Source organism: Chamaea fasciata, unplaced genomic scaffold (genome assembly GCF_029207755.1).
Source record: "Chamaea fasciata isolate MVZ Bird 193981 ecotype frontalis unplaced genomic scaffold, bChaFas1.0.hap1 SCAF_12, whole genome shotgun sequence".
Taxonomy (NCBI): Eukaryota; Metazoa; Chordata; class Aves; order Passeriformes; family Sylviidae; genus Chamaea; species Chamaea fasciata.
Window position 1 is genome coordinate 9343819 of NW_027094097.1, and position 23314 is coordinate 9367132.

A 23314-nucleotide genomic window follows, 5' to 3' on the forward strand; every position below is an offset into this window, starting at 1 on the left:
CGTCGGGACCGCCGAAGGTGGTGCCTGAGCCTTGGCGCCGCTCAGCTCCGCCCGGCAGCGGGAGAAGCTAACGCCCCTCCAAATCTCCATGCTGGAAGACGGCTGAGGGTTTTTGAGGGGGGGCTCTTGGTGGAGGGAGCAGCTGCCGTAGCGCCGCAATCATTCCGGCACCGCTCTGGGCAACCTTCCCCACCGCGCGGCGCGGTCGGGCGCCGGACACGCAGAAAGCCCCGTGGAGAAGGCGCGGGAGGGCAGCGCGCAGGCGCGGCGCTGATGGCGGAGGAGGCCGGCGGCGCGCCCGCCTAGGCCGGAGCAGCATCCGCCGCCATCCGCACGGTGAGCACAGCTCTGCCCTCCCGGCCGCGGCTCCGTGCCCGGGGCGCGCAGCGCGGGCCGCTGGTTTGTGGAGGGGGAGCGTCGCGGACCCCTCGGGGCCTGGGCCGGGTGAGGGCGGCCGGGCCGGGCAGTGCCCTGTGGCCGGTTCCCGGGCAGAGCGCGGGCAGGGGCTGGCTCCGTGCCCTGTCGGGGCCTCGGCAAGGCTGAGGGCCGGTGTCCCCGGCCCGGGGCGGCCGGTTGTGCTGGGATTCCCTCCCGCCTCAGCCGCGGGGAGAGGAGTCGGCCCTGAGCAGCTGCGGGCGGCTGCACTCGCGTTCAATGAAACGGCCTCGTCAGGGATGTGTAACGGCGCGGGGATCCCCGGAGGGCTCCCGTAGTTGTGTTTGGTGTCTGAGCAGCTAAAGCCGTGACTGACTAGCGGTAATTACTGCAAGTCCTGCTCAGCCGCCCGGCAATAAGGAGTTCAGCTGGCGCTCGGCAGCCGGGACACCTTGGGAGATCCTTTTGCCTCGTCGCGCTAATAAATACCAAATAGCGGGGTTGGCATTCGGGCTCCTGGTGTAAAGTGATCCGTGCACATGTGGGAGGGTAGCGGTTCTGTCTGCTGGATGAAAGGGTTTGCTTTTGAGAAGTTAATTATTTTGTGTTACTTGTTGCAGAATTATCAGAGCTACAACAAGCTGAAGCAAATCCGTTGCCACCATGTTTCTGTACAACCTAACGTTGCAGCGTGCCACAGGCATTAGCTTTGCTATTCATGGCAATTTCTCAGGTAATTTTCTCATTCCTCTGCCTGTCTTAGCTTGAGGGTTTTTTGGATAGTACAAGAAAAAATGTATGTTTTACAGTTTGCTTTGGTACCTTTGGGGTTTTTTTGTTGGTACATTATCATTTGCTTTTGGGTGTTATTTGAGCTGTAGTAGCTTGTGGAAAGATGTAGAGAAGTTTGGCTTGATTGTTATTCATCTAGTTTATCTATATATTTAGTTTAGTGTTCTGACTAGTTTTCTGGTGTGTTAAAAGACATTTAAACAATGGTCGTACGTAATGTGGTGAATAAGTTTCTTTGAATTCCACCGTGATAATCCTAAAATTGGCATTTGGAAGTTTCCCCTTCTTCCCTGGTAGTGGTTGTTGAAGTTGTGCGTTGTGCTCTGTTGTTGCTGACTCGTTCTCCTGTTTTGGGCTCTTCAGGAACCAAACAACAAGAAATTGTTGTTTCCCGGGGCAAGATCCTGGAGTTGCTCCGCCCAGATCCCAACACCGGGAAGGTTCACACTCTGCTGACCGTGGAGGTGTTTGGAGTCATCCGGTCCCTGATGGCCTTTAGGCTGACAGGGGGCACCAAAGACTACATCGTGGTGGGCAGCGACTCGGGGCGCATCGTCATCCTGGAGTACCAGCCCTCCAAGAATGTCTTTGAGAAGATCCATCAGGAGACCTTTGGCAAGAGTGGATGTCGCAGAATCGTTCCTGGCCAGTACTTGGCTGTGGACCCAAAGGGCCGCGCCGTCATGATCAGTAAGTCTCTCTGTCAGCTTGTGTTCTCATTATTTTTATGTTCTGTCTTGTAGGTGTTTATTTTGGAGCAAGTTTCCGCCAGGTATACTTGGAATTGTTTCTCAGGCAGTGCTTTAGGCTGTGAGTTGTGTCAAGGAGAACGCAGGCATTCAGAATTGTTCCTTGATGCTGGTGGAATTGCACAAGTAAATTGTAATGCTGAACCAATGCAAGTTGGAAAGACACCAGTTTGCTTGGCAGTTCGCAGAGCCCTGAAGTGTGGTGTGTGGGAGAGAAGATGGGATTGCGTGTGTCTCTGCTACAGTGTAGCCAGTCAGCTCCCATGGCCTGAAATGATGTTCTGAGTTCATGTCTCTTCTCTGAGATGTCTTATGGAGACAGCCAAATGCATTTCTGATCAGGCTTCACACGTAGAAGGGTGCTGGAGAGAACTTTTTTTGCTAAGATTTAGCACAAGGTATATGGAACTCTCTCAAATTGCTGAAGGCAGCTCTGTGCAGTATTGTTGGTCGTTTATCAGTATGTCTTAGTACTGGGAATATCAATGAATAATATTGTTTCTTTTCTAACATGTTTGGTTTTCCTGGGTGAGAAAGTAGAACAGTCACAGTTGTGCCAATTATGTTGATATTTGAGTGGTATATATGTTGTGGATGCTGTGTGTCAGGCAAGGATACATTCTCTTAGTTCAAATATTTCTGTGGAAAAGTTGTCATACCAACTGGCTTTAAATAGCAGAACATCTGGATGCTTCTTTCCATCTGTCTTTTCTTCCTTGCAGTCCGTCATCTCTTGTGTGGTAAAAGGAGTAGATCTGCCTCCAGCCATTGTAGATGGAATATTGTGCCAGGTGAACGTAGCTCAGAGAGTCAGGATTTGGCTTTAAAGGGCTGAAATTGTCATTTTGTGCTTGCAATCGGAAAGACTAAAAATGAGACATTCAAGGTTAGTTGGTGGCACAGAGATAAACACCAGTGGTGAACTTCAGCTGAACTAATGCTGACATTCTCTTACCAAGTTACAACTCAGTTTTGGCCTGCAGGTACGGTCAGATCTGGTCATCAAGTGATGGGCTTAACATGCTGTTGTCCTTTCTTGCAGGTGCCATTGAAAAGCAGAAGCTGGTGTATATCCTGAACAGAGATGCTGCTGCTCGACTCACCATTTCCTCCCCTCTGGAAGCCCACAAGGCCAATACCTTGGTGTACCATGTGGTGGGAGTCGATGTGGGGTTTGAAAACCCAATGTTTGCTTGTCTGGAAATGGATTATGAGGTGAGAAGAACTTCATCTTCCTTTGCTGTCTTTTGACTTTTGTTGTTCCTATTCTGTTCTTTGTTTGTCATTGGGGAACATTGGCCGCTTCTGCTAGCTGAGACAGTGTTCATTTTTCACAAGCCTACTGGCTTTTTGTTTTGCCTTCAGCCAGAATGGGCGAGTCTTTTCTGTCTTGGTGATTCTTTTTGCTTTTCAACTGAAAATATGCCTTGTTTTCTTGGTCTGAACTTCTCTTGTGCAGCTTCTGGCAAGTCTTTTGGTCTCCATTCTGTTACTCAATACAGTTTGCTCATGCATCAGCTTTGCTTCTCCTTTTAATAATTCTTTTCAAAGACACCTCCATGTGTTCTGTTTTAGGAAGCAGACAACGATCCAACAGGCGAAGCTGCAGCCAACACACAACAGACATTGACATTTTATGAATTGGACTTGGGTTTGAACCATGTTGTCAGGAAATACAGTGAGCCCCTGGAAGAGCATGGCAACTTCCTTATAACAGGTACCGCTCACAGAGTTGTTCTTGCATGGGTCTGCTTGATTCCCATTCCCCAGGAAAACACAGTCAATACTCTTTACATCTTAGGAGTTGTTTCAATTGTAGTCTGAGTCATGAATATAAATTAATTAATTGACCTTGCAGTCAGGTAATGAGGGGTGGTTCACACCTGGAAATACACCAGTATTTATGGAAGCAGCTGTAGTTCAAGAGAATGCTCCTGAAATTAGCTGGTAGTAATGCAAAAGGACTTAGTTTTAGTTAATATGTAGGTGCTGTTGTACTCTCTTGAATGGGATTCCATCAGCTAAAGGCAGGAGATGAATCCATAAACTAAAAGCCCACTTTGAGGGGTTGGATGCAAAGCCAGTATAACACTTTCAATCAGGGAAACTGCTGCAGATTCTTCTCCAAGCACAAAAGATGCTGAGCTAGGAGAGCATCTTTGTATACTTGCCCTGTTGCATTTCCTGTAGGCAGCTGTCAGACAAACACCAAATACTGTTTTGAATCTGTTTTATGCTATCTTTTGTTACATGAGATCACAAAGTTTCATGTATGCACAGGGTGATGGAGAGTACTGGAAACTATATTGCTTTAAAGAAAACTAAGTGTTCTGCAGGCGGCGAGTCAGATCTGCGGTAAAGGCTTTTCTCCTAATAATTTTCTTTCAGTTCCTGGTGGTTCTGATGGCCCCAGCGGAGTGCTGATCTGTTCTGAAAACTATATTACATACAAAAACTTTGGTGACCAGCCTGATATCAGATGCCCAATTCCCAGGAGACGGGTGAGAAATTTTTAGGATTATGAATGCTTCAAATTTGCCTTTCAAGGTTAAAGACATCAGGAAGGTTATAAAGTAAGAAGAAAGGAGTTAAAAACACGTTGGCCTATCTACCTCACTGGCTGTGTATTATATGGGAGAGATGGCAGAGGTGGGCATAGCCTGAAGTGATGAGTGTTGTTCATGTCTCTTCTCTGAGATTTATACTGGAGATATTCCAAAGACTCTGATCAGGCAGCACTGGCAGTGCAAGATAGGATTACTTGAGATGCTGAACAGTGGCAGTTGTAGATGCAGGTGAATTCAAGAGCTGCTGTTGCATCTAAGGCTGCTTCCTCTCCCTTTGGTATTGGGATTTACATGCTTTGGCAGTGCTTTGAACAGCTGCCAAGGTGCTCTAAACCAGCTGTTTGTGGGTTACAGCCCTTTCCTGTGTTTTTGCCTTTGATACGTGAGAGTTGCCTAGAGAAGAGAGTAAAACACATGAGGTACAGACACTTAGGTACACTGTCCTGCAGCTGTATTTTCTTCTGGGGCAGAGATGTACCAAGGATGACTGCAGGTGTAATGAAGGGATGTGCTTTGTGTTCAAAATCTTCTCTTACGTACTGTGAGCTCTTAAGGCACCTGTGAAATGGAAGTACTTCAGTCAGTGAAATCACCTCTGTGCTTGTCAGTTCCACCAATGACCTTTGCTGTCTTTCCTGACAGAATGACTTGGATGACCCAGAGAGGGGTATGATTTTTGTCTGCTCTGCTACACATAAGACCAAGTCCATGTTCTTCTTCCTGGCTCAGACAGAGCAGGGAGACATCTTCAAAATTACTCTGGAGACTGATGAAGACATGGTAAGCATCACGTCAGTGCAGAAGCATTAATTGAGAGGAGTCCTTAATTACTTTCTCTAAGGTGATATGTATTTACTGTTGCAGGTTTGGCTCTGGAAGGGCACATGCTTTACATGGTTTGTAATACAGTTAACACTGGTCACAACTGTGGGTGTTACTCATAAAAAAGCACGGTGCAAGGTTTGCAAAATCCTGTGAGGATTAAGCTGCAGTCACTTGAGCATACTTAAATTGTTCCAAAGGGGATCTTTTCTTTCAAAGGTGTAAGCTGTGGTTCATGAATCTCCTGGAGAGAATTTCAGTAACTTATTCTGTGGAACTTAGCTTCCCTGGATTTCAGCAACTACCCTCTAGTGTGTTAATTGAGTATTTACATGCTGCAATCAATATTTTTTCAAGTCGAGGTAGCTAGCGTGGTACAGCTGGTCTGTGAGTGAAAATAACAGGCTTGCAGTGGCTTGCTGCTGCTTGTTTTAGTGTTCTGCTCTGGAAAGATCTCTGCTGCAGTGTGATTAGTTGGGTTTTTTAAGTAAACGATTGTAATTTCTCCATCTAAGCTTGTCATATTTGGTACAGGGGAGGATTGTGTAGCAGGCACCGAGCCTTCTAGAGTTCAAGGAGTGTTTGGACAATGATCTAACACATGGTGTGATTTTTGTGGTTGCTCTGTGCAGAGCCGGTAGTTGGACTTGATAATCCTTGTCGGTCCCTTCCAACTCGGAATACTCTATGATTCTGTGATGTTGAAGTGCCTGAAGATTGTTCTTGGATGTTTCACCAACAGCTGTTGTGACCTTATCAAATTCAGAAATTTGCTCAGGGCAGTTACTTTTCTTATGCCGGAGAATCAGTGTCTGGTGTTCAGTGAAGCAAATTTCTTTTCTCTTAGGCAGCTCACTATTTTTACAGCTTTTGTTTTCCAAATTGACTCAGTGTTACAAGAGGCAGAAAGTCTTAGAATAAAACAGACAGCCTGGCTTGTGTGTTCAAACAGTCTGTTGGATTTTGTGATTTATAACCTGGTGCCCCAAACTACTGATGTGTTAAGCCTGGCCCGCTCTTGCTTTGTTTCTTTGGAGAAGATAGCTAGGTAGATGTTTTTTATTAAATCATACACATGGAGTTCCAGTACTTTACCATCACAGTCACATCTTCTTCTGCTTTCAGGTAACAGAGATTCGACTGAAGTACTTTGACACTGTTCCTGTGGCTGCTGCCATGTGCGTGCTGAAAACAGGGTTTCTCTTTGTGGCATCTGAATTTGGAAACCAGTGAGTAAACAATTTTACATCAGTATTTTTCCCCTGAAACAGACCGGTTCTGTTCAGGCCTGAAGACTGACCCTTGAACTTACTGTGGGTAGAAGGACAACACCTCTGATTTTATGGGTAAATTAGTGCATTGTTCAGAGGGCTTAAGAAGAGCAGTTGGATTAGACAGTGAATGGGGGAATTTCCTTGTCTGAACTCAGATAAAATGATGACGTGCAGAGAACATAAGATTACTTGCTATTGCAGCAGGTTTTGGAAAAATTGAGCACTTGCTGTTTGTGTAGGGTTTATCACAAACCTAGGTGAACTATCTTTTCAATTCGTTTGGTGATTTTGAATTTTTGTGTGTATGGCCCACTCAGAAGTAAATCAGGTTTCTTATCAGTAGCTGTGTTCCTTTCCTTACTAGGTGTCTACTTGAGGGCTTTCTCGTAATTCATGTTTGGGATTCTAAATACTCTAAAGGAGCATGCACACCTTGGAAGATTAGCTTAATTGTTCTGGGGTGACGGGGAGGTTTCACATGAATGAAGATTTTCCTGACTGTATCTGTAGTCAGCCACCTGAGGGAGCCCCAGCCAGTTTGCTGGACTGAATCTGAATTGAGGAAGCCATATTCAGGCTTTATTAAAAACAGGAAGTAACTCAGTATCTTTCTGTGGTTTTTTTTTTTTATCTGAAGTTTTATTTGATTTTTGTGTTATTTAGGCTTATAAAATGGAATGGGAAATGTGGTTAAAAATTAGAGGTGAGAGTACTCCAGTAAAATGGATAACTGTGGAGTTGAAGTCTTAACCATTGGCCTTGCTTTTAGCCTCAGCTGTCAGTTGGTGCTTTGGCTTTAACACAAGAATATCTGAAAGCCTGAAGGGTAAACAAAACACTGAAACTCTGAGGTGCCTTGCCAGTGACAGCTGCAGATGTGAAGGGAGGTTGTTGGGGGGTTTCTCATTTGTGGGTTTTTGTGGGTTTTTTTTTTTTTTTTTTTTTTTTTTTTTTTTTTACTTTGCAGGCCTCATATTCTTTTTAAATGTTTTGTTATCCAGAAGACAATCCTTAAAGCCAAATATTAATAACTTTATAATGTGGGGTTGGATTTCTTTCTTCCTCACTACCTGAATATCTAGTTAAGCCTTACTTAAGGCTACATGAGCCTTGCTCTGAACATGCTGACACTCTTCTTTCTGTCTTAAGTTATCTGTACCAGATAGCTCACCTGGGAGACGATGATGAGGAGCCAGAGTTTTCCTCTGCCATGCCTCTTGAGGAAGGAGATACATTCTTTTTTCAGCCACGGCCTTTGAAGAACCTGGTGCTGGTGGATGAGTTGGACAGTTTGTCTCCTATTCTGTGTTGTCAGGTATGTTGCCATCAGCAAGTTCCTGTTTACCATATATATAAGTGGAGTCACCAGCTATGTTAATCCAGGTTTCCAGAAATAGTGCTCCAAGTAAAGACTCACAGAAAGACAAATCTGCAGAGTTCTCAGACAGCTGCCTGAGATTGGTATCTGGCTTGGTAGCTTTTGATTCCTGTGGCGATAAATATGTATATCTAAACACAGGGTGTCAGCCAGTGATTCTGTGATGCTTCTCTGTTGACCATCAGACCAGTTCTTTGCAAAGAGTTTGGATAAAACTTAAAATTCTTTCAGGGCAGCAGCAGAAACACCCCCTGGCATCTCCACAGCTTTTGGTGTTTGAAAAAACATTCTTAAAGCAGTAGTGTGACATATAGATATAGTTTTACTTTCTTGTTCCATGGATGGTGTTTTGTCACTTTTTCTCCACACAGATAGCAGATTTGGCCAATGAAGACACACCCCAGTTGTATGTGGCTTGTGGTCGGGGGCCCAGGTCATCCCTGAGGGTTTTAAGACATGGACTTGAGGTAAGACATCCAGCACATGAGACGGGCAACCTGAGAGATAGGGCAGTGTGACAAAATCCTTGAAATAAAGGTGCTGATATAAGGGGATTCTCCTTTTGCTGTAGTCTGGAGAGCTACTTTCTCTTGCATCTTGAGAAATAGAAGAGTTGTACTGTTTATTCTTGCATTCTCAAAGGCTTTTTGTTTACTTGACTTCAACAAAACCTGCATTTTGTCTCTTCTCATACTTGAGTGTATTGAACTGGAACATTCCTGGTGTCTGCCAGCTGCTGCTGATCTCTGCTGGGGGTGGATGACCTTGTTTTAAAGCTGATCATCCAGAGCAATAATGTTGCCATATCTTTGCTGACCATATTTTGCCCTGTAGCACATCTGGCGTGGGCTGAGAGCATCAGAATTGGGAATTGTTAGTTTTCCTGCCCAGTTGTGGGAAAGCTTAAAAACTGCTGGTGGTTTGATTGCTTACTCTAGTAAGTCTAAACATCTGTTTGCAAAAGAACCTTCTTCCTGTTTACTCTTAGGTATCTGAAATGGCCGTCTCAGAGCTGCCTGGTAACCCCAATGCTGTATGGACTGTGAGGAGACATGTTGAAGGTATGCAGTATTTTCCTGAAGCACAGGGAGGTCATAATGTTTTTATGTGCGTTTTGTTTGTTGTTGTTTTCTGTTTTTCTGCCCAAGGAGATAGGAATGGTACTGCATGATGCTTGTGTGCCATCCCCAGAAATTGTGGCTTGAGTCAGCAGCCACCTGCTTGTCTTTAGAAGCCACCCACCCTCTGGTCCCCTCGTATTGTCACACTTCCTTTTGACAAAGAAGCAGCTGCCTGCATCTGCATCCATCACCCAGTATGCTGTGTCAGCTGTACATTTGCAGCCTGAAGCTGCTGAACTTCTCATGCATTCCCACTTCCCTTAAGTTCTTGCTCAAACATCAGCAGGCTACAGCTACTATTGTTGGAGCGTACTCACTATTCTTCATGTGTGTGTTGACAACTGCAGTAATCAGCTTTTTGTGAGAGAGTGGGATACAAATTACAGAACAAGGATGATAAATCGGCAACAGTGTCTGTGTTTTATTACTTCCTTCTGTGCATGTCTGTGAAAAAAACACTCTGGACTAGAACATACTCTATTCAAGAGCCAGCAGTGTGTAAAAGGTTGGTAATTCCAGGAAGATTAGGATTTCAGGTTGGCAGAATATACTGGATTGGGGGTTTGGTTGGTTGTTGGGTTTTTTTAATTTTGCGATCTGAAATAATAGCCCTACTGATGTACAAGAGGAAATATAGTCCCTTCTCTTGCCTTTCTCTTGGTGGTGAGAGCAGGATTGCACAGATACACCTATAAAGCTTGCAGGGAATCTGTTCTGGGTACTGGCAGTCTCAGAGATTGTTTCCCAAGCAGTGCTTTGTATAATTCTCACAAAGACTTCCCTAGGTTTATGCGCAGGGTCTAGAAGGGGCAGATTGTTGCAATAGAGGCGTTAGCCTGCCATGTTGACGTGATACCTTGTATTTAAGCAGATTAGTGTGTCTTCCAGGGAACCAGTAAACCTGTGGGAATTTCACATCCTGCAGTGGGATTTACCTTGCCACACGAGACTTGCCATGAATTCCTGTGCTCATGTCCTGAGACTCATGTACTGCCCAATGAGGGAGGAACTTTGAGCATAAAGTGCCTTCATGTCCCCCAGAAGTAAAAGGGTCAAATGTCCACAGTTCATATTAAAAAATACAGGGTTTTCTGCAAAGAGACATTCCAGCTTGTTAGAAACCTTTACTCCGACATTCTGGAAAAGAAGTTGATGATGTTTTCTCCCTCTGAGGTCTGGAGGCTTTTGACATCACCGTACAGTTTTAAAATCTTTTCTCTTGGGGTTCCAGAAGAAGATTTTGACTTTTCAGGGGGTGAAGGACCATTGACGATCTGCAGGAAGCAGACCAGTCTCTTCGCCTCCTCCTCTTTGCACCTTCCAAATTCTCCAGGTTTCAGCATGATCATCTCTATGATTTCAGAAAGGCTGGAATCTGTAGCTGTTAAGCTGTGCTACCCACTGAATTCAGTTTATAGTGCTGTGAAACTGATCCCCAAGTTCCAACTCTTGGAATTCAGAAATTATTTTAGTGGGTTTTAACCAGAAAGAGTGCAGAACTTGTTCAAACACGTATCTAAAATGCCCTTGAGGGCTCAGTTGGCAGTGTGGGGTTGCCCGGCTCTGCCTCGATGTTGCAGTGCGTGTGTGCTGCAAGGCCTCTCTAAGAAACACCCAGGTCTGCAGTCTTCAAAGCAAATACTAACCTTGGCTGGTACGTGGTGATACTCACTACCAATACCAAGCCTTTTTTTTTCTTCCACAGGTGGCTGGTGGTGGAGGTGCTGATCACCACAGGTGTGTACCTACTGCTAGGGTCTACTGTACAGTACCACAAGTTAACCGCAGAAAATCCCAACAGCATGGGGCTACATTTATGCTAAGCATTTCAGTAAATAAATTCTAGAAACTGGTGTGTAGTTGAAGATTGTTGCCTTTGAAGTTCAGTAGCTGAGGAGTAGAAAGCAGATCCCAGTCCATCTTGCAGTCTTTGGGAAGCAAAACAATCAACTGTGTCTCTGGGACAGTCAGTTCTTGCTAAAATTGGATGTGTGTGTTTTAGGGGTATTTTCAGCTCTCTTGTAGACCAAAGTTAGGCTCCCAGCTGCTTTGTACAGACTGCCAAGAGAAAAAGATCAAGTGTGCTTGGAGCATTTGTAGGTATTGTTGGCATGGGAATGTCCTGTGGTTGTGGGATTCATCTCCCTGCGAGACAGAAGTGGGTAGGATTTGCACCAAACGCTCTATTCCAGTTGAATATCTGTGGGTGTAGGTGTGTGCTCTCCTGTGTTGACAGATGGGAGCTGAGTGTCAGCATTCCCTACCTGGCACTTGCTGGAGGAGCAGTGTGCAGTGAGTCAGCGCTGCGGAGTCGCCACGCAGTAGTAAACAGAAGCCCAGGAAAATGTGCTGTCATCCCCTCAGAGTCTGTTAACTGGGAGTGATCCTGAGCTCTGACACTGCTCATCAGTTTGCTCACTGAACTCCTCTGAGCTCGTGGTGACTGCATTTGTGTTGGTGCAAATTCAGATGTCGCACAGCGTGAGAAAACTGTCAGGACTGGACTGGCATATAAGAATGGAATTCTCATGGACTAGCTCAAACTGAACCCATGACACATAATAAAAACTACAGTAGTGTAGAGTTCATGGACTAAAATGTCATGTTTTCATAACTGGTTGTGGTGTGTGCATGAAGCTGCAGAAAACTTGTAATGCATGTGTAGAAGAACGAGTCCAGCTGTGGCTCTTCAGAGTCATTAAAATGTCTCTGTTACTCACTGAAAAAGGAGCTGACTGGTGCAATTAGAATGGTAATAAGCATCTCTGAAGTCTTGTGTCTGCATACAAAATGATGTCTCTCTGTTCAAAACTCTGGGGAGCCTGATGTTTTGCTTGGGATTGTGCAGAGCTAAGTAGATACCTTTTCATATTAAAATCTATAGATCTTTTCTTTTTCTAACTGAGAACACTTCTCAGTGTGCCCTAGAGATTTAGTCCTCTTAATTTCAACTAGGCTGCTATATTTTCTAAACCAAAATTGTATTGTTTGAACCTAGATGAATGTATCTTATTCGCTGACTTAATTCGGGTAAATCAAACCCTTTATTTCACGAGCTCCAGCAGAGAGTCATTAAGCAAAATAGACTTCAAGCAAAAATGCACTTGTCACCATTATTGACACAGACTTAAAGGCATGCTCTAATATGAATGTAAGCCAATGGAAAGAAAGAGCTCAAAAAGTTACGAGTTTTTGTTTAGAGTAGGACTAAGGGAATCTGTTTTGTTTTCAGATGGGAGTTCTTTGTCCTATTCCAAATCACATGCTTAAACCTCCAGCTGGGACACAGTGGTTTATCATGAGAATTGACAGCCCCCAGGGAGGAAAGCAGCAGCTCTGAAGTAATTTGGAAAGCACCAGTGGTCTTTGAAATGGAATTCTTAGAACATCCTGTCTATGAGATATTTATGAATCAAATGCTTAGCCTGTAAAGTGCTAGGAACTCCATGATCGAGGAATTCTTGTAGACTTCTGGTGTTGAAAAATTTGTGCAAGTTTGTAGGAGAAGCTGCTGTTCAGTGTAGAAAATAAGCAGTGTGTGTGTGTCTTGCTGAACTCGATTTATCATCTGCTGTTAATGTTGGAGGAATTCTCGTGTTTAGCCAAGCATTCAAGTAGTTGGCATTACTGATGGGGTTCTCTCTGCAGATTCAGTTCTTGCTTTCGCATTCCCCCAAATGGACTGGTTCCTGTTTGTAGGGTTTTGGAGCTGTTGGAGGTTACAGACTGTGACCAGTTAATAGAGTAGTAACAGAGTTCATGCCACAGATTTCTGTTGAAATTGCTTTAGTTACACAAAACTCTTCAGTTTGATCAGAGCTGTGGTCTGTATACCAGATGTTGCAGAGCGGAATGATGGAGGGTATTTAATTTTTCACTTGCATATTTTTAACTGTATGTAAGAACTTTTTGTTATAAACGTGACACAGCAGGTTTGGCAGTGCTTCCATCTAAACAGGGTGGATGAGAAAAGGATTATTAGTTCTTGAAGCATTTGTTTTGGTTAACCCAGCTTGGGTTCTTTGGCTGCTGCATCGTGTTTTGTGGCATCCTGTTTCCATCCCAGAGAGACTCCTCTATTTTCCTTTTCTCTTAAGGTTATTAGCCACTTCTCCATGTCTCCCATGTTTGAAAATTACAGAGGATCTCTTTCAAGGGCAGAAACTGACAGCTCTCTTACACCCTCACCTCCACTAGATACACTGTGGTCCCCAAGTCTGAGCTTTGGGTTGAGTTGGGTTAAAATGAGGAATTTTCTTTTGAAGAAATAGCAGTTGCATGACAACAGCAGCAGAAGTGGAGTTGCTTCTCTGAGGCAATCTTATTTCTCTTCCAAGGCTCCTGGCTCCATTTCCCGGTAGACTTCGTTGTTCCTGTTGCTTTTGTTATTCTGTTTTAATGAGATTGTCATTTTCCTCTCTTAAGACTATTGTTTTCTGCAGAGTGAAAGCAGACAGCAGTAAACTGGGACATTTGATTTTACAGTCCTACTACCCTCTTTTCCCACAAAGTTTCCCTATTTCCCAATGAGCTCTTAAGATTATTTTGATTAGCATAGCTCCTCCATGTCCAAGCTAGAGGAGTCTCCCACGCTGCCCCTTTGGGAGAAACCAGTACTGGAGATAATAGAGTAAACACTGACCTTTACTTCTGTTGGGATAAATGACAGTATTGCAACTATCTTAAAAATGTAATTGTGTCTTGTCCCAGGAGACTCTCACAGTGTGAATGGAAGCCAGTTGAGCTTCTGGAGGAGGGTAGAGCAGGTTTAACCCTGAATTCTGCTGCAGTGCAGCCTAATTGTTTTTCTGCAGCCTTTTATTGTGTGGCTGCTAGATAGAGATTGTGGTCCTGCAACATCTGTGGTGTGGTTTCTGCAGATAGATTGCTTATGTTCAAATTTTTTGGAGTAGAGTATTTTGTTTGACTTTGTTGGGTGTTAAATATGGATTCAGCTCCTTGGGTGAGGGGGGACAATTGCCTTAAAGGCTTCGATAACTTGAGCATTCTTTGAAAAAAAAAATAGACAAGAATCTTGCTTGCCAGAATCCATCTTATTATGAATTGACTGTGGATCTGGATCATGGTTTGATCTCTGGCTCGGTCTTGCATTGTTTGGAGTCCAGCAGTGGCTGGCTTTTGGACAGCTTGTCCTAGAGCGAACTTGTGCAATACTGTCAGCAGCTGTAATTATCACAGGAATTCTGCTGAAGAGTAACTGCTAGACATTTGTCAGACTGCTGATTGTGTTGGGAAGCCTTGCATTTATTAAATCAGCACTCTTTTTTTTTTTCCTCTGTCTCCCTTGACCAGATGAATTTGATGCCTACATTATTGTGTCCTTCGTAAATGCCACACTGGTGCTGTCTATTGGAGAGACTGTAGAAGAAGTGACTGACTCTGGATTCCTGGGTACTACACCCACCTTGTCCTGCTCTCTTCTTGGTGATGATGCTTTGGTACAGGTAATGGAAAGCTGCTTCTGACACGTCCTACTGTGTCTGCCACTCTCGGCTCGCTGCACGGATGTGTTTTCTTGCAGTAGTGCAACACATGTCTAAAGATGAGGATTGGCAGAGAAGGATGCTGATTCAGTCTTTCCCTTTTTATGTCTTGCTAAGTGAAACTGGACCAGTTCAAAATGGTCCTAATCTCCTTCAGTAGTTCCTTGCTGTGGTTGAAAGATGCAGTTCTCCCAGCTGGCAAGTGTCTTCCTGCTGGTTTGGCCTGGTGCATAGCTGGTGTACGCCAGGAGCAGTTCTTGCCTTTGGCTTCTGCCGAGTCAGAACCACCAGTGAAAGGGGAGTTGTAAAGAAACGGTAAATGCAGAATTGATGTGACCTTTTTTCTTCCTTCAGGTTTATCCGGATGGGATCCGGCACATCCGAGCAGATAAGAGAGTAAATGAATGGAAGACACCAGGGAAGAAAACCATTGTAAAATGTGCTGTGAACCAAAGACAAGTAGTGATAGCACTGACTGGAGGAGAACTGGTTTACTTTGAGATGGACCCGGTATGCGTTAATGTTGTGAATGAGTTTGGAGGAGTGAGGTATGAGTTGTGCCAGGGATTGATCCTTGATCAGACCTGCAGAAAAGGATTCAGTAGCAGACCAAGCATCCTTCTAGAATGGATAGATCCAAACCCTGCGTATCTAGACCGTGTCTATCTGAGATAATTTAATGGCTGATTAAAGTCTCTCAAGCTCATAACTGAGGCTGAAAATTGTGTATTTGTACTCTTGCTCTTCTGGTTCTTCCAGTTGTAGCTGAAATAAATTGTTTAAAAATTGTGATATTGTTTACATAACAAATCCAAAGCATTGTTCAAAAACAAAGTAGCTAATTAATAAGTCATGTTTTTCGTTCTCAGTCAGGACAGCTGAATGAGTACACGGAGAGAAAGGAGATGTCAGCCGATGTCGTTTGCATGAGCCTGGCCAATGTTCCCCCTGGGGAGCAGCGTTCCCGGTTCCTTGCTGTTGGATTGGTGGACAACACTGTCAGAATTATTTCACTTGACCCTTCGGTGAGTCACTGTGCTGTTTTTGCCCTTACGTTGGTTTGAAACGTTCAGAAGAATCCTCCAGAGCTGAACTGTGTCCATCCAAACTGTCTTTCCATATTAAGGTGGGTGAGCAGGAATGGACAGCTTGCATGGCTTTTCTCTGCTCAGTGCGAGGAAATGTGGCCCTTGGTCCTTCCCTGTAACAGTACCCTGGTTTTATTGAGAATCACTTATGCCTCCAGAAGTTCAGCTGATGAGTCACAGAATAATTTTCTTCTATTGTTTATTTTGGATGGGGTTTTTGTTGGGTTTCCCCTTCTGATCTCCCTGTTTGTACCTGTACTAAAAGCAGACTCATTCTGCAAGCAAGTTGGCAGCAAACCAAACTTACTATTTGTCTACCTGCAACAGATGAAGTGTTCAAAGCTGGTTGTAGTAACCTAAATTTTGCTCAGCTCACTCCATGCTAAATAGCAGCAAATCGTGCTAGAATGGTTTGGAAGGATCCAGTTTATCTTCTCTAAAGCCCAGGCTTCTACCACTCCTGCTTACCAAAATGCATGGAGACAGAATCTGTTGTGACCCTTTCCTTTTTTTCTGTGCTGAATATTTCTTTCTGGAGATCTAAAAGGACACCTTTAAGCTCCTTAGATGGAACTTGAACCCTGTTTTGCCACGCCAAGCCTTGCTGACTGGCATCATCCCTCTGTCCTGTTTCCCCAGGATTGTTTACAGCCCCTGAGTATGCAGGCGCTGCCTGCACAGCCCGAGTCGCTGTGCATTGTGGAGATGGGTGGCACAGAGAAGCAGGACGAGCTGGGAGAAAGGGGCTCCATTGGCTTTCTGTACCTGAACATTGGACTGCAGGTGAGGGGTTCCTGCCTGGTTCTGACAGGCGTGTCTTGAGGAGCCTGTGCTTGAAAGGTTGATTGCTAAAATAGCCCTGTCATCATGCAGTGCAACACAAAGCCTGACTTCCCTCTTTGTTGCAATGTGTTTGACAACCGTGACTGGGGAATTCACTGTGTGACTTTGTAGAGGTGTGAGTTTCCCCATACATTTTTAGACTAAAGACTAGTCAAAAGACAGTTTATTATCCCAGATTTTATGTAGGACAGACTGTGCTTTTCCCATTCAAGAAGGAAGGCATATTTTAAGAAATATTTCTGGGTGAAATGTTGAGCAACACTTTAAAAACTGTCTGTAGGGCAGAGTATCAAACAAGTAACTGCCCACAAGCAGAGGCTCTGCTCTAATAACTCTGCTATTACACAGCTTTTTGTTACATCCAGTACAGACTCTCTGATCTTTGACCAAAAAATGTTGTTTTGACAATTCAACATTTAGTAAAAATAGCACAGTTCAGGTTCTTCCACACGCCTCAAGTTTGATGTCAGAATGCAAACTCTTTTTAAGAAGCATGAGTTTTTGGGTAAAACCTTTGTTCCAAGAGGGATGGCGATCTGGAATCCACCCTCAGGTTTTTATGGCTTATGTGATATGCTAAAGACCTTGGTCTGTTTTTTTATTTTCAAGGGGATCCTTTCTGCCCTGTAGGACTGTGCAGGAGCTGTGCCTTCTTTGGTATTAAAAGTGTGGCTGTAGGGTAGAGTTGTACTGACAGCTAGGAAAACAAGCAGCTAATTCTTCAGCAACTGCCTCTCAATTGTTTTGAATTATGCATATAGTAAGTTACTTCTTACCTTCAACCTGGGTTTTTTGTTCTGCTGCTGTCAAGAACGGTGTGCTGCTGCGGACCGTGCTGGACCCTGTCACTGGCGATCTCTCTGACACCAGGACCAGATACCTTGGCTCCCGGCCTGTCAAACTCTTCCGTGTCCGAATGCAAGGCCAAGAGGCGGTAAGGGAGGCGAGCTCTTGCAGGGGTGCACATCCACTGCCCAGGCACTGCATCCCAGATTTTCTTATGGGTGGGCAGGGTGGGGAAGGATCTGTGCAGCACAGCAGGATCCTGTGGGTAAGGGTGGAAAGTAGAATGACTTCATTATGGAGGTGCCTGGCTTGCAGCTTGTTCTTTCACAAACAGCCTTGTTCTTATTCCCCTTACTGCTGTGTAGTGCTGCCCTGCCTTCTCTGAACTAGGATTCATCTGACCCATAGGCTGTGTTTACAGTGTGCTTGGAGAGCTTTAAGCAGATTCTTGGACTTAGAGACACATCTTGCCTGCTTTAGTGCACAGAGAGATGGAGAGAGCTCCGTGCAGAAAACTTATCCTTGAATGCTTGTTGCAATGAATGGTTGTGTCCTTGCATGTTGGGAATAGCTCAGCCAAGGGCTGGACAGCTGCCATACATGGTTCAAGGAAAATATTTGCAAGATTTGGCATAGAAGGAAGAATGTGTTTCATCAGAAGTGCCATTTCCAGGCCTTCTGATGTGGCACTGGGGAAATCAGCCACCCCCTGCCTGACTCATTTTTGGATGACACCTTCAGAGTTGAGAAATATTGCTGATCAGCATAGGGGGCTGGATCTGGGAATTGGAGCTCTGCTGTAGTGTTAAGGTACACTGGGTGAATCTCTTGAACTTGCTCCTACCAGTTGTAACTTGGAGATGAGGAGCTTTGCAGCTCTAGCAGAGAATACCTGTAGAATAACCGAGTGCTTTTCTCCTTTGAGATCAGCTGTTGTCACTCAGGCAGAAGCTAAGGTTGCACTGAAACTCATTTAGCCAAATACATAAAGCTGTAAAGTTTGGAAGTCAATCTGCTTCCTTTGTTTCTTGTAATTTGATTTAGGCTAGTGATGGTTTTCAGTAAATTTCACTTAGTGTGCTATAGCATTTGGATTGTGATGAAGCAGTGAATACTTATTTTAAAAGACCTGTTCCCATTAGAACAAGCTATTAAAAAAAATGTGACAGTATTGTTCATCTTGGCTTTTACAGGTCATAGTTTTAGTGCATCTCCTTTGGAGTATTTGTTGTCTTGATAGTGCTTTTAAGTTCCTTTTCATGCCATATGCGATTTCCAGAGAAAGCTGAAAGTAAGAAATGTCTCCCCAGGTATGCTCTGATCTGGGTGGGGTACACCCACAAGAGTTCAGTTGTTGCAGTGGGGAAGAGTTGGACGCTGTACATCCATTCCTGTTGCATAAAGTCAGCTTGCCTCCATTCCCAGACCTAACAAATTTGCTGCCTGTCTTTCCCAGGTGCTGGCCATGTCAAGCCGTTCCTGGCTTAGTTATTCCTATCAGTCCCGCTTCCACCTGACTCCCCTGTCTTACGAAACACTGGAGTTTGCATCTGGTTTTGCTTCTGAGCAGTGCCCTGAGGGCATTGTGGCCATCTCCACAAACACATTGAGGTAAGCACCAGGAGGGAAACACAAATGCTTCCAGGCTGGGATGCCGGGTAGGTGAAGCAGTGGTGAATTCCACCTGACATTCAAAAGGAAGGAGGTAAAGTGACTTAACTTCAAAAAGATTTTTGTATTATGGATATTGATGTGGATAGTGACCCACTTGGATGGGTTTCAGAAAACAGACTATTTAAGGAAAGTTATGCTGTCATAAAGAAATGGGTGTGCTGCTCAGATTTATATTTTCTAGCTTTTTAAAATAAGTGTATTTCAAGTTATTCTTCAACTCTCTGATCCTGAGAGAGGGAAGTTTTTAATAAATGTGGACCTGTTATATATTAGGATCTTGTGGTTTGTGATCTGAATTGGCTGTTTTGCAGGAAATGAGCCGCGTGATTTCAGAAACCAGAGACATGACAGGGATGCGTTTGTTGCCTTTTTAAAAGTTCAGCTGAGATACTAAAAAGATAAATGAAAATAATGGACCACAAATTCAGATGCTGTGCTGTATGCACTTGAACAGGCACTTTTTTCATATCTGTCCTCATTGAAATATTACAGCATTCATTGCTTTTAAAGGAGCCATTCTTTCTGGAAAGACTTGTGGTTTTTAGACACCAAATGCCAGAAGAACTGGCATTTCAGCTGGCAAGTCACAGGAAGAAAGAGCTGGCATTGCCTTTTTCATACTCTTTAACTGAAGTGCCTTTGAGGAGCATTTGATTGTATGTCAAAGTCAGTGTCACATTTAGATTCAGATGATGTGTTCTCCAAACGTGCACTTTCCTTCTCCCATGTGCCTTTTGTTCCACTTGGCATAGACTTGCTTCAGCACCAGTCAGAATGCACCCTGGGACAGCAAGAGCCCTCAAAGACCTTGTGCAGCAGCACACACACCTGTCTCACACACCATGGGCTCCCATTTTAGGATGTTAGTATTGCTCTGCTCTCTGGAGCTGTTTGCTAGTTGCTGTCTGGCCTGAGAAAGGTGCTGCTCCTCTCTAGCACTAGCCAGTTTCACAAAGAAAAAGTTCTGTTCCAGTTTTGTTCTCTTGGACAGCTGTTTTCAGACCATGTTCAACACGTCGCATCTTTGTCCCCCAGGATTTTGGCACTGGAGAAGCTGGGAGCAGTCTTCAACCAGGTTGCCTTCCCGTTGCAGTACACACCCCGAAAATTTGTCATTCACCCAGAGAGCAACAACCTGATCATCATTGAGACAGACCACAATGCTTACACTGAGGCCACCAAGGCACAGAGGAAGCAGCAAATGGCTGAGGTAATTGGGGTGGGGGACAGGTACACCCACCTGTTCCCAGAGGGGACTTCTGCAGCTGAAGTGCTCCCTGCTCATTAGTTCCCAGCTGCTGTTACCTGCAAGGCTTTCTGCCCTGTGTGAATGCTGGGGCTGGAAGAGGAGTGGTGATCTGCCTCAAAACACAAATTTCAGCAGAATGCACCACTTCACAGTGTTCCTTCCTTTGTGTGTTGCTAGGGCATATTTCAAGAACCACCCTAGTGGAGGACAGTCCTGCTTGTGTAACACCGTTCTGTGGGGTTTCTGTGGTTGGTTGAGGATGCTTGCATTTCAGTGGGTTGCTTATTTTCTTCTCAGGATTGTTTCCAGGGTTGTTGATTTGAAGAAACAGCTCCCCAGTCAACTGTCCCTTGGGCAAGACAGAGCTGACACAGCTCTGAGCTGTAGAGGCTCCCTAGGGAATAAGCTCAGGGTGGGTGGAAGCTTTTGGGACTTAATGGGTTTTATGTCTTCACCTGCAGTAGCTTGCCCCAGAATACTTGGGTTTAGGCAAAATAGGGAGGTTGTATTCTATGCAGAGCATCAGCATGCTGGGAAAGGAAATCACTGAGCTGTTCTTTTCTCCTGTCCTTTAATACCATAGGAAATGGTGGAGGCTGCAGGTGAGGATGAGAGGGAGCTGGCTGCAGAGATGGCTGCAGCCTTTCTGAACGAGAATCTTCCCGAGTCCATCTTCGGTGCTCCCAAGGCAGGGAATGGTCAGTGGGCCTCTGTTATCAGAGTGATGAACCCCATCCAGGGAAATACATTAGATCTGGTCCAGCTGGAGCAGAATGAAGCTGCTTTCAGGTAAGAAGCATTGCCAGATACAGCAGGAGGAGTCCCTGCTTGTGATGAGTCTTAGGTGTTTTTTTCCTTTTGCTTATCTGTTACCGAGCTGAAACCCAGATGGAACATGTTTTCAAGAGACTGGCTTGAAATTCCAGAAGTGATTTGTCTTGCCTTTCCTTCCAACCCTGACCTTGTCTGCATGTGGCAGTGAGAGCTGGTGGTGCTCCCGATGTGGTTGCTGGACCTCAGGGCTTAAAGAACAACGGAGGGGTGTAAATGACAGATAAAAGAGCTGGGAACAAGACCGTGTGCTGTTATCTCTCACTTTTCCTTCTCATCCAGATAAACTGAGGATAGATTAAATGAAAAGGGAAGTGTTAGAGGACTGGAGGGGAAAACCAACACAATAACCATGAAGATTAGCAAGTGCCTCAGCAAGTGAAGTAGAGTTAGGTCATGTTAGTCCAAAAGGCTGACCTGCCATTTCCAACCCGCCTGAGCTATTTACTGAGCAGGAAATAACACTGGAAGATGGGGAAAGTTATTTGTGCGTGTCCCAGTGGGAACAGCCTTTGAAAAACAGCTTCTAGTAGAATTTTGCCCTTTGCTAGGCAGTGTCTAGCCTGTGAAAGTGTAAAGTAACACTGGGCATTGTGAAAACAAAATGCTTTGGGCATATGTGACAGCTGGAACACATATGGGGAGTATGGAAGAAGGAGCAAATCTATGTTAAACATTTATACAAGGAGGAAAAACAACCTCTTAAAAGGAAATGTCAGTGTTGAATGGTTGGACTCTCAAATCTCTGCTGGGCAGGTGCAGGTTGTGCTGTAGGGTTTCCAGTCTGGGTGTGCAGCAGTAGTGATGTCCTGGTGTGTCCTGTCGTTTCCAGCGTGGCTGTGTGCCGGTTCTCCAACACTGGTGATGAGTGGTATGTGCTGGTGGGAGTCGCCAAGGACCTGATTCTGAACCCACGCTCAGTTGCTGGTGGGTTTGTCTACACATACAAGCTGGTGAATAGTGGTGAGAAGCTGGAGTTTCTGCACAAGGTGAGGGGAGTGATGGGGTCATTTCTGGCCTGAGTGTTGGAGTACCTCTTACTTGCCTGAGTGCTGCAGTGATATTGTAGTACTTGGTGCATCCTGGGCAAGATTATCATGCTGGGGTTACACACTGGAAGCAGCCTTGGAGAAAATTAGCTGCATCCTACAAAATCATTTGATACATCATTTGCAGAGCTGAGGACTAAACACAGATCTTGCAAGAGTCCCAATTTTACCCATCTAATTGGGTAAATTGGAAAGGAGCAGTGTTTTTCATGCCCCTGTTAGGGAGGGGAGGGAAATGGCTCTGTTTGTTTTCTGGAATATGAGCTCAGAGAGCTGCTTAAGCGCTTGTTTACAGAGCAAATTTGTACTTGGGTCACTTGAACCCTGATACTAAGACTATCAGTCCTTGGCTGACCATGTGCAGCTGGTGTGAGCTGTCATCTTCCTTGGATGCTGTTTGATTGTGTAGAAATGATTAGTGAGCAACTTGTTTGATAGGTCTCAGGGGCTTCAGCAAAGGTTTCAGCAGAAAAGTTACTGTTCTTCCCACATGCTTCCAGCATGGCTGAGATTTGAGCAGATGAACACATAGAAAGGAATGTTGTGGCTTACTCACTTCCTAGAGTCCTGATGCAGGGAGTGGGCTCTGTCCTGGACCGTGGCCTTTTCTGGTGCCACTGAACACCCACTGAGAAGCTGATAGAGCTGAAGTTGTGAAATAAACTTCGATTAGCCAGTGCAGCCAAGCTAGGAATGCTGTAAATGGAAGCTCTTAACATGTTCACCTTCTCTGCTGTGACTGATCATTTTGGATTGATTAGTGGTGGGAGATTTTTCAGACAGTAACCCTGTCTAAGTTACTGAAATTGTGGACACACTGTAGTTGTTCATATTTAACAACTTCTTTGGTGGCAATATCAGATGGCTGAATTACATTCATGCCTTGCTTGAAAGCAGTCTGGGTAGATTTAGGCAAAGTCTCAAGTTTTTCTGTTGGAGGTAAACCAAAACTAAGAACTGAGGGAACCAGACCTTTGTCTTCTTTTGCTGCCTGCCCAGTATGGGCTTCTTACAGAAGTCCTGTGTCAGCAGTGTGTTGTGTGTGAGTGCCCATGGCTCTCTTGGCTCTATGTGTGACTTCTGGTGCTGTCTGCCTGCAAAGGACTGACCTGTTGCCTGTCCTGTAGAAAAAGAGTCTTATTAGCCTTTTACATTGAAAGCCTTGGTACAGGCCGGTGAACTTCCATTAGCTGAATCTGGTCTGAAGGTTTA

General features: G+C 44.7%; 1 protein-coding gene and 2 non-coding genes across 3 annotated transcripts in view; all 3 read left to right on the top strand.

Moving 5' to 3' along the window:
* Nucleotides 1-221: 221 nt before the first annotated feature.
* SF3B3 (splicing factor 3b subunit 3) overlaps nucleotides 222-23314 on the top strand; it is a 28949-nt gene continuing 5856 nt past the window's right edge. The window contains exons 1-20 of the mRNA XM_066194445.1: nucleotides 222-336; nucleotides 996-1108; nucleotides 1531-1857; nucleotides 2959-3131; nucleotides 3492-3633; nucleotides 4305-4417; nucleotides 5126-5263; nucleotides 6431-6534; nucleotides 7729-7894; nucleotides 8329-8424; nucleotides 8946-9018; nucleotides 14392-14543; nucleotides 14937-15092; nucleotides 15452-15607; nucleotides 16310-16453; nucleotides 17325-17447; nucleotides 18756-18910; nucleotides 20009-20183; nucleotides 20806-21011; nucleotides 21886-22042. Of these exons, the coding sequence (XP_066050542.1) occupies nucleotides 1039-1108; nucleotides 1531-1857; nucleotides 2959-3131; nucleotides 3492-3633; nucleotides 4305-4417; nucleotides 5126-5263; nucleotides 6431-6534; nucleotides 7729-7894; nucleotides 8329-8424; nucleotides 8946-9018; nucleotides 14392-14543; nucleotides 14937-15092; nucleotides 15452-15607; nucleotides 16310-16453; nucleotides 17325-17447; nucleotides 18756-18910; nucleotides 20009-20183; nucleotides 20806-21011; nucleotides 21886-22042 (2826 nt within the window). The 5' untranslated portion in view covers nucleotides 222-336; nucleotides 996-1038. The remainder of the gene's footprint in view (nucleotides 337-995; nucleotides 1109-1530; nucleotides 1858-2958; nucleotides 3132-3491; nucleotides 3634-4304; nucleotides 4418-5125; nucleotides 5264-6430; nucleotides 6535-7728; nucleotides 7895-8328; nucleotides 8425-8945; nucleotides 9019-14391; nucleotides 14544-14936; nucleotides 15093-15451; nucleotides 15608-16309; nucleotides 16454-17324; nucleotides 17448-18755; nucleotides 18911-20008; nucleotides 20184-20805; nucleotides 21012-21885; nucleotides 22043-23314) is intronic.
* On the top strand, nucleotides 2181-2262 carry LOC136296163 (small nucleolar RNA SNORD111). Its single transcript, XR_010722873.1, has one exon. It is a non-coding gene; the product is annotated as a small nucleolar RNA SNORD111 (small nucleolar RNA).
* On the top strand, nucleotides 4573-4652 carry LOC136296166 (small nucleolar RNA SNORD111). The gene has a single exon (XR_010722876.1). It is a non-coding gene; the product is annotated as a small nucleolar RNA SNORD111 (small nucleolar RNA).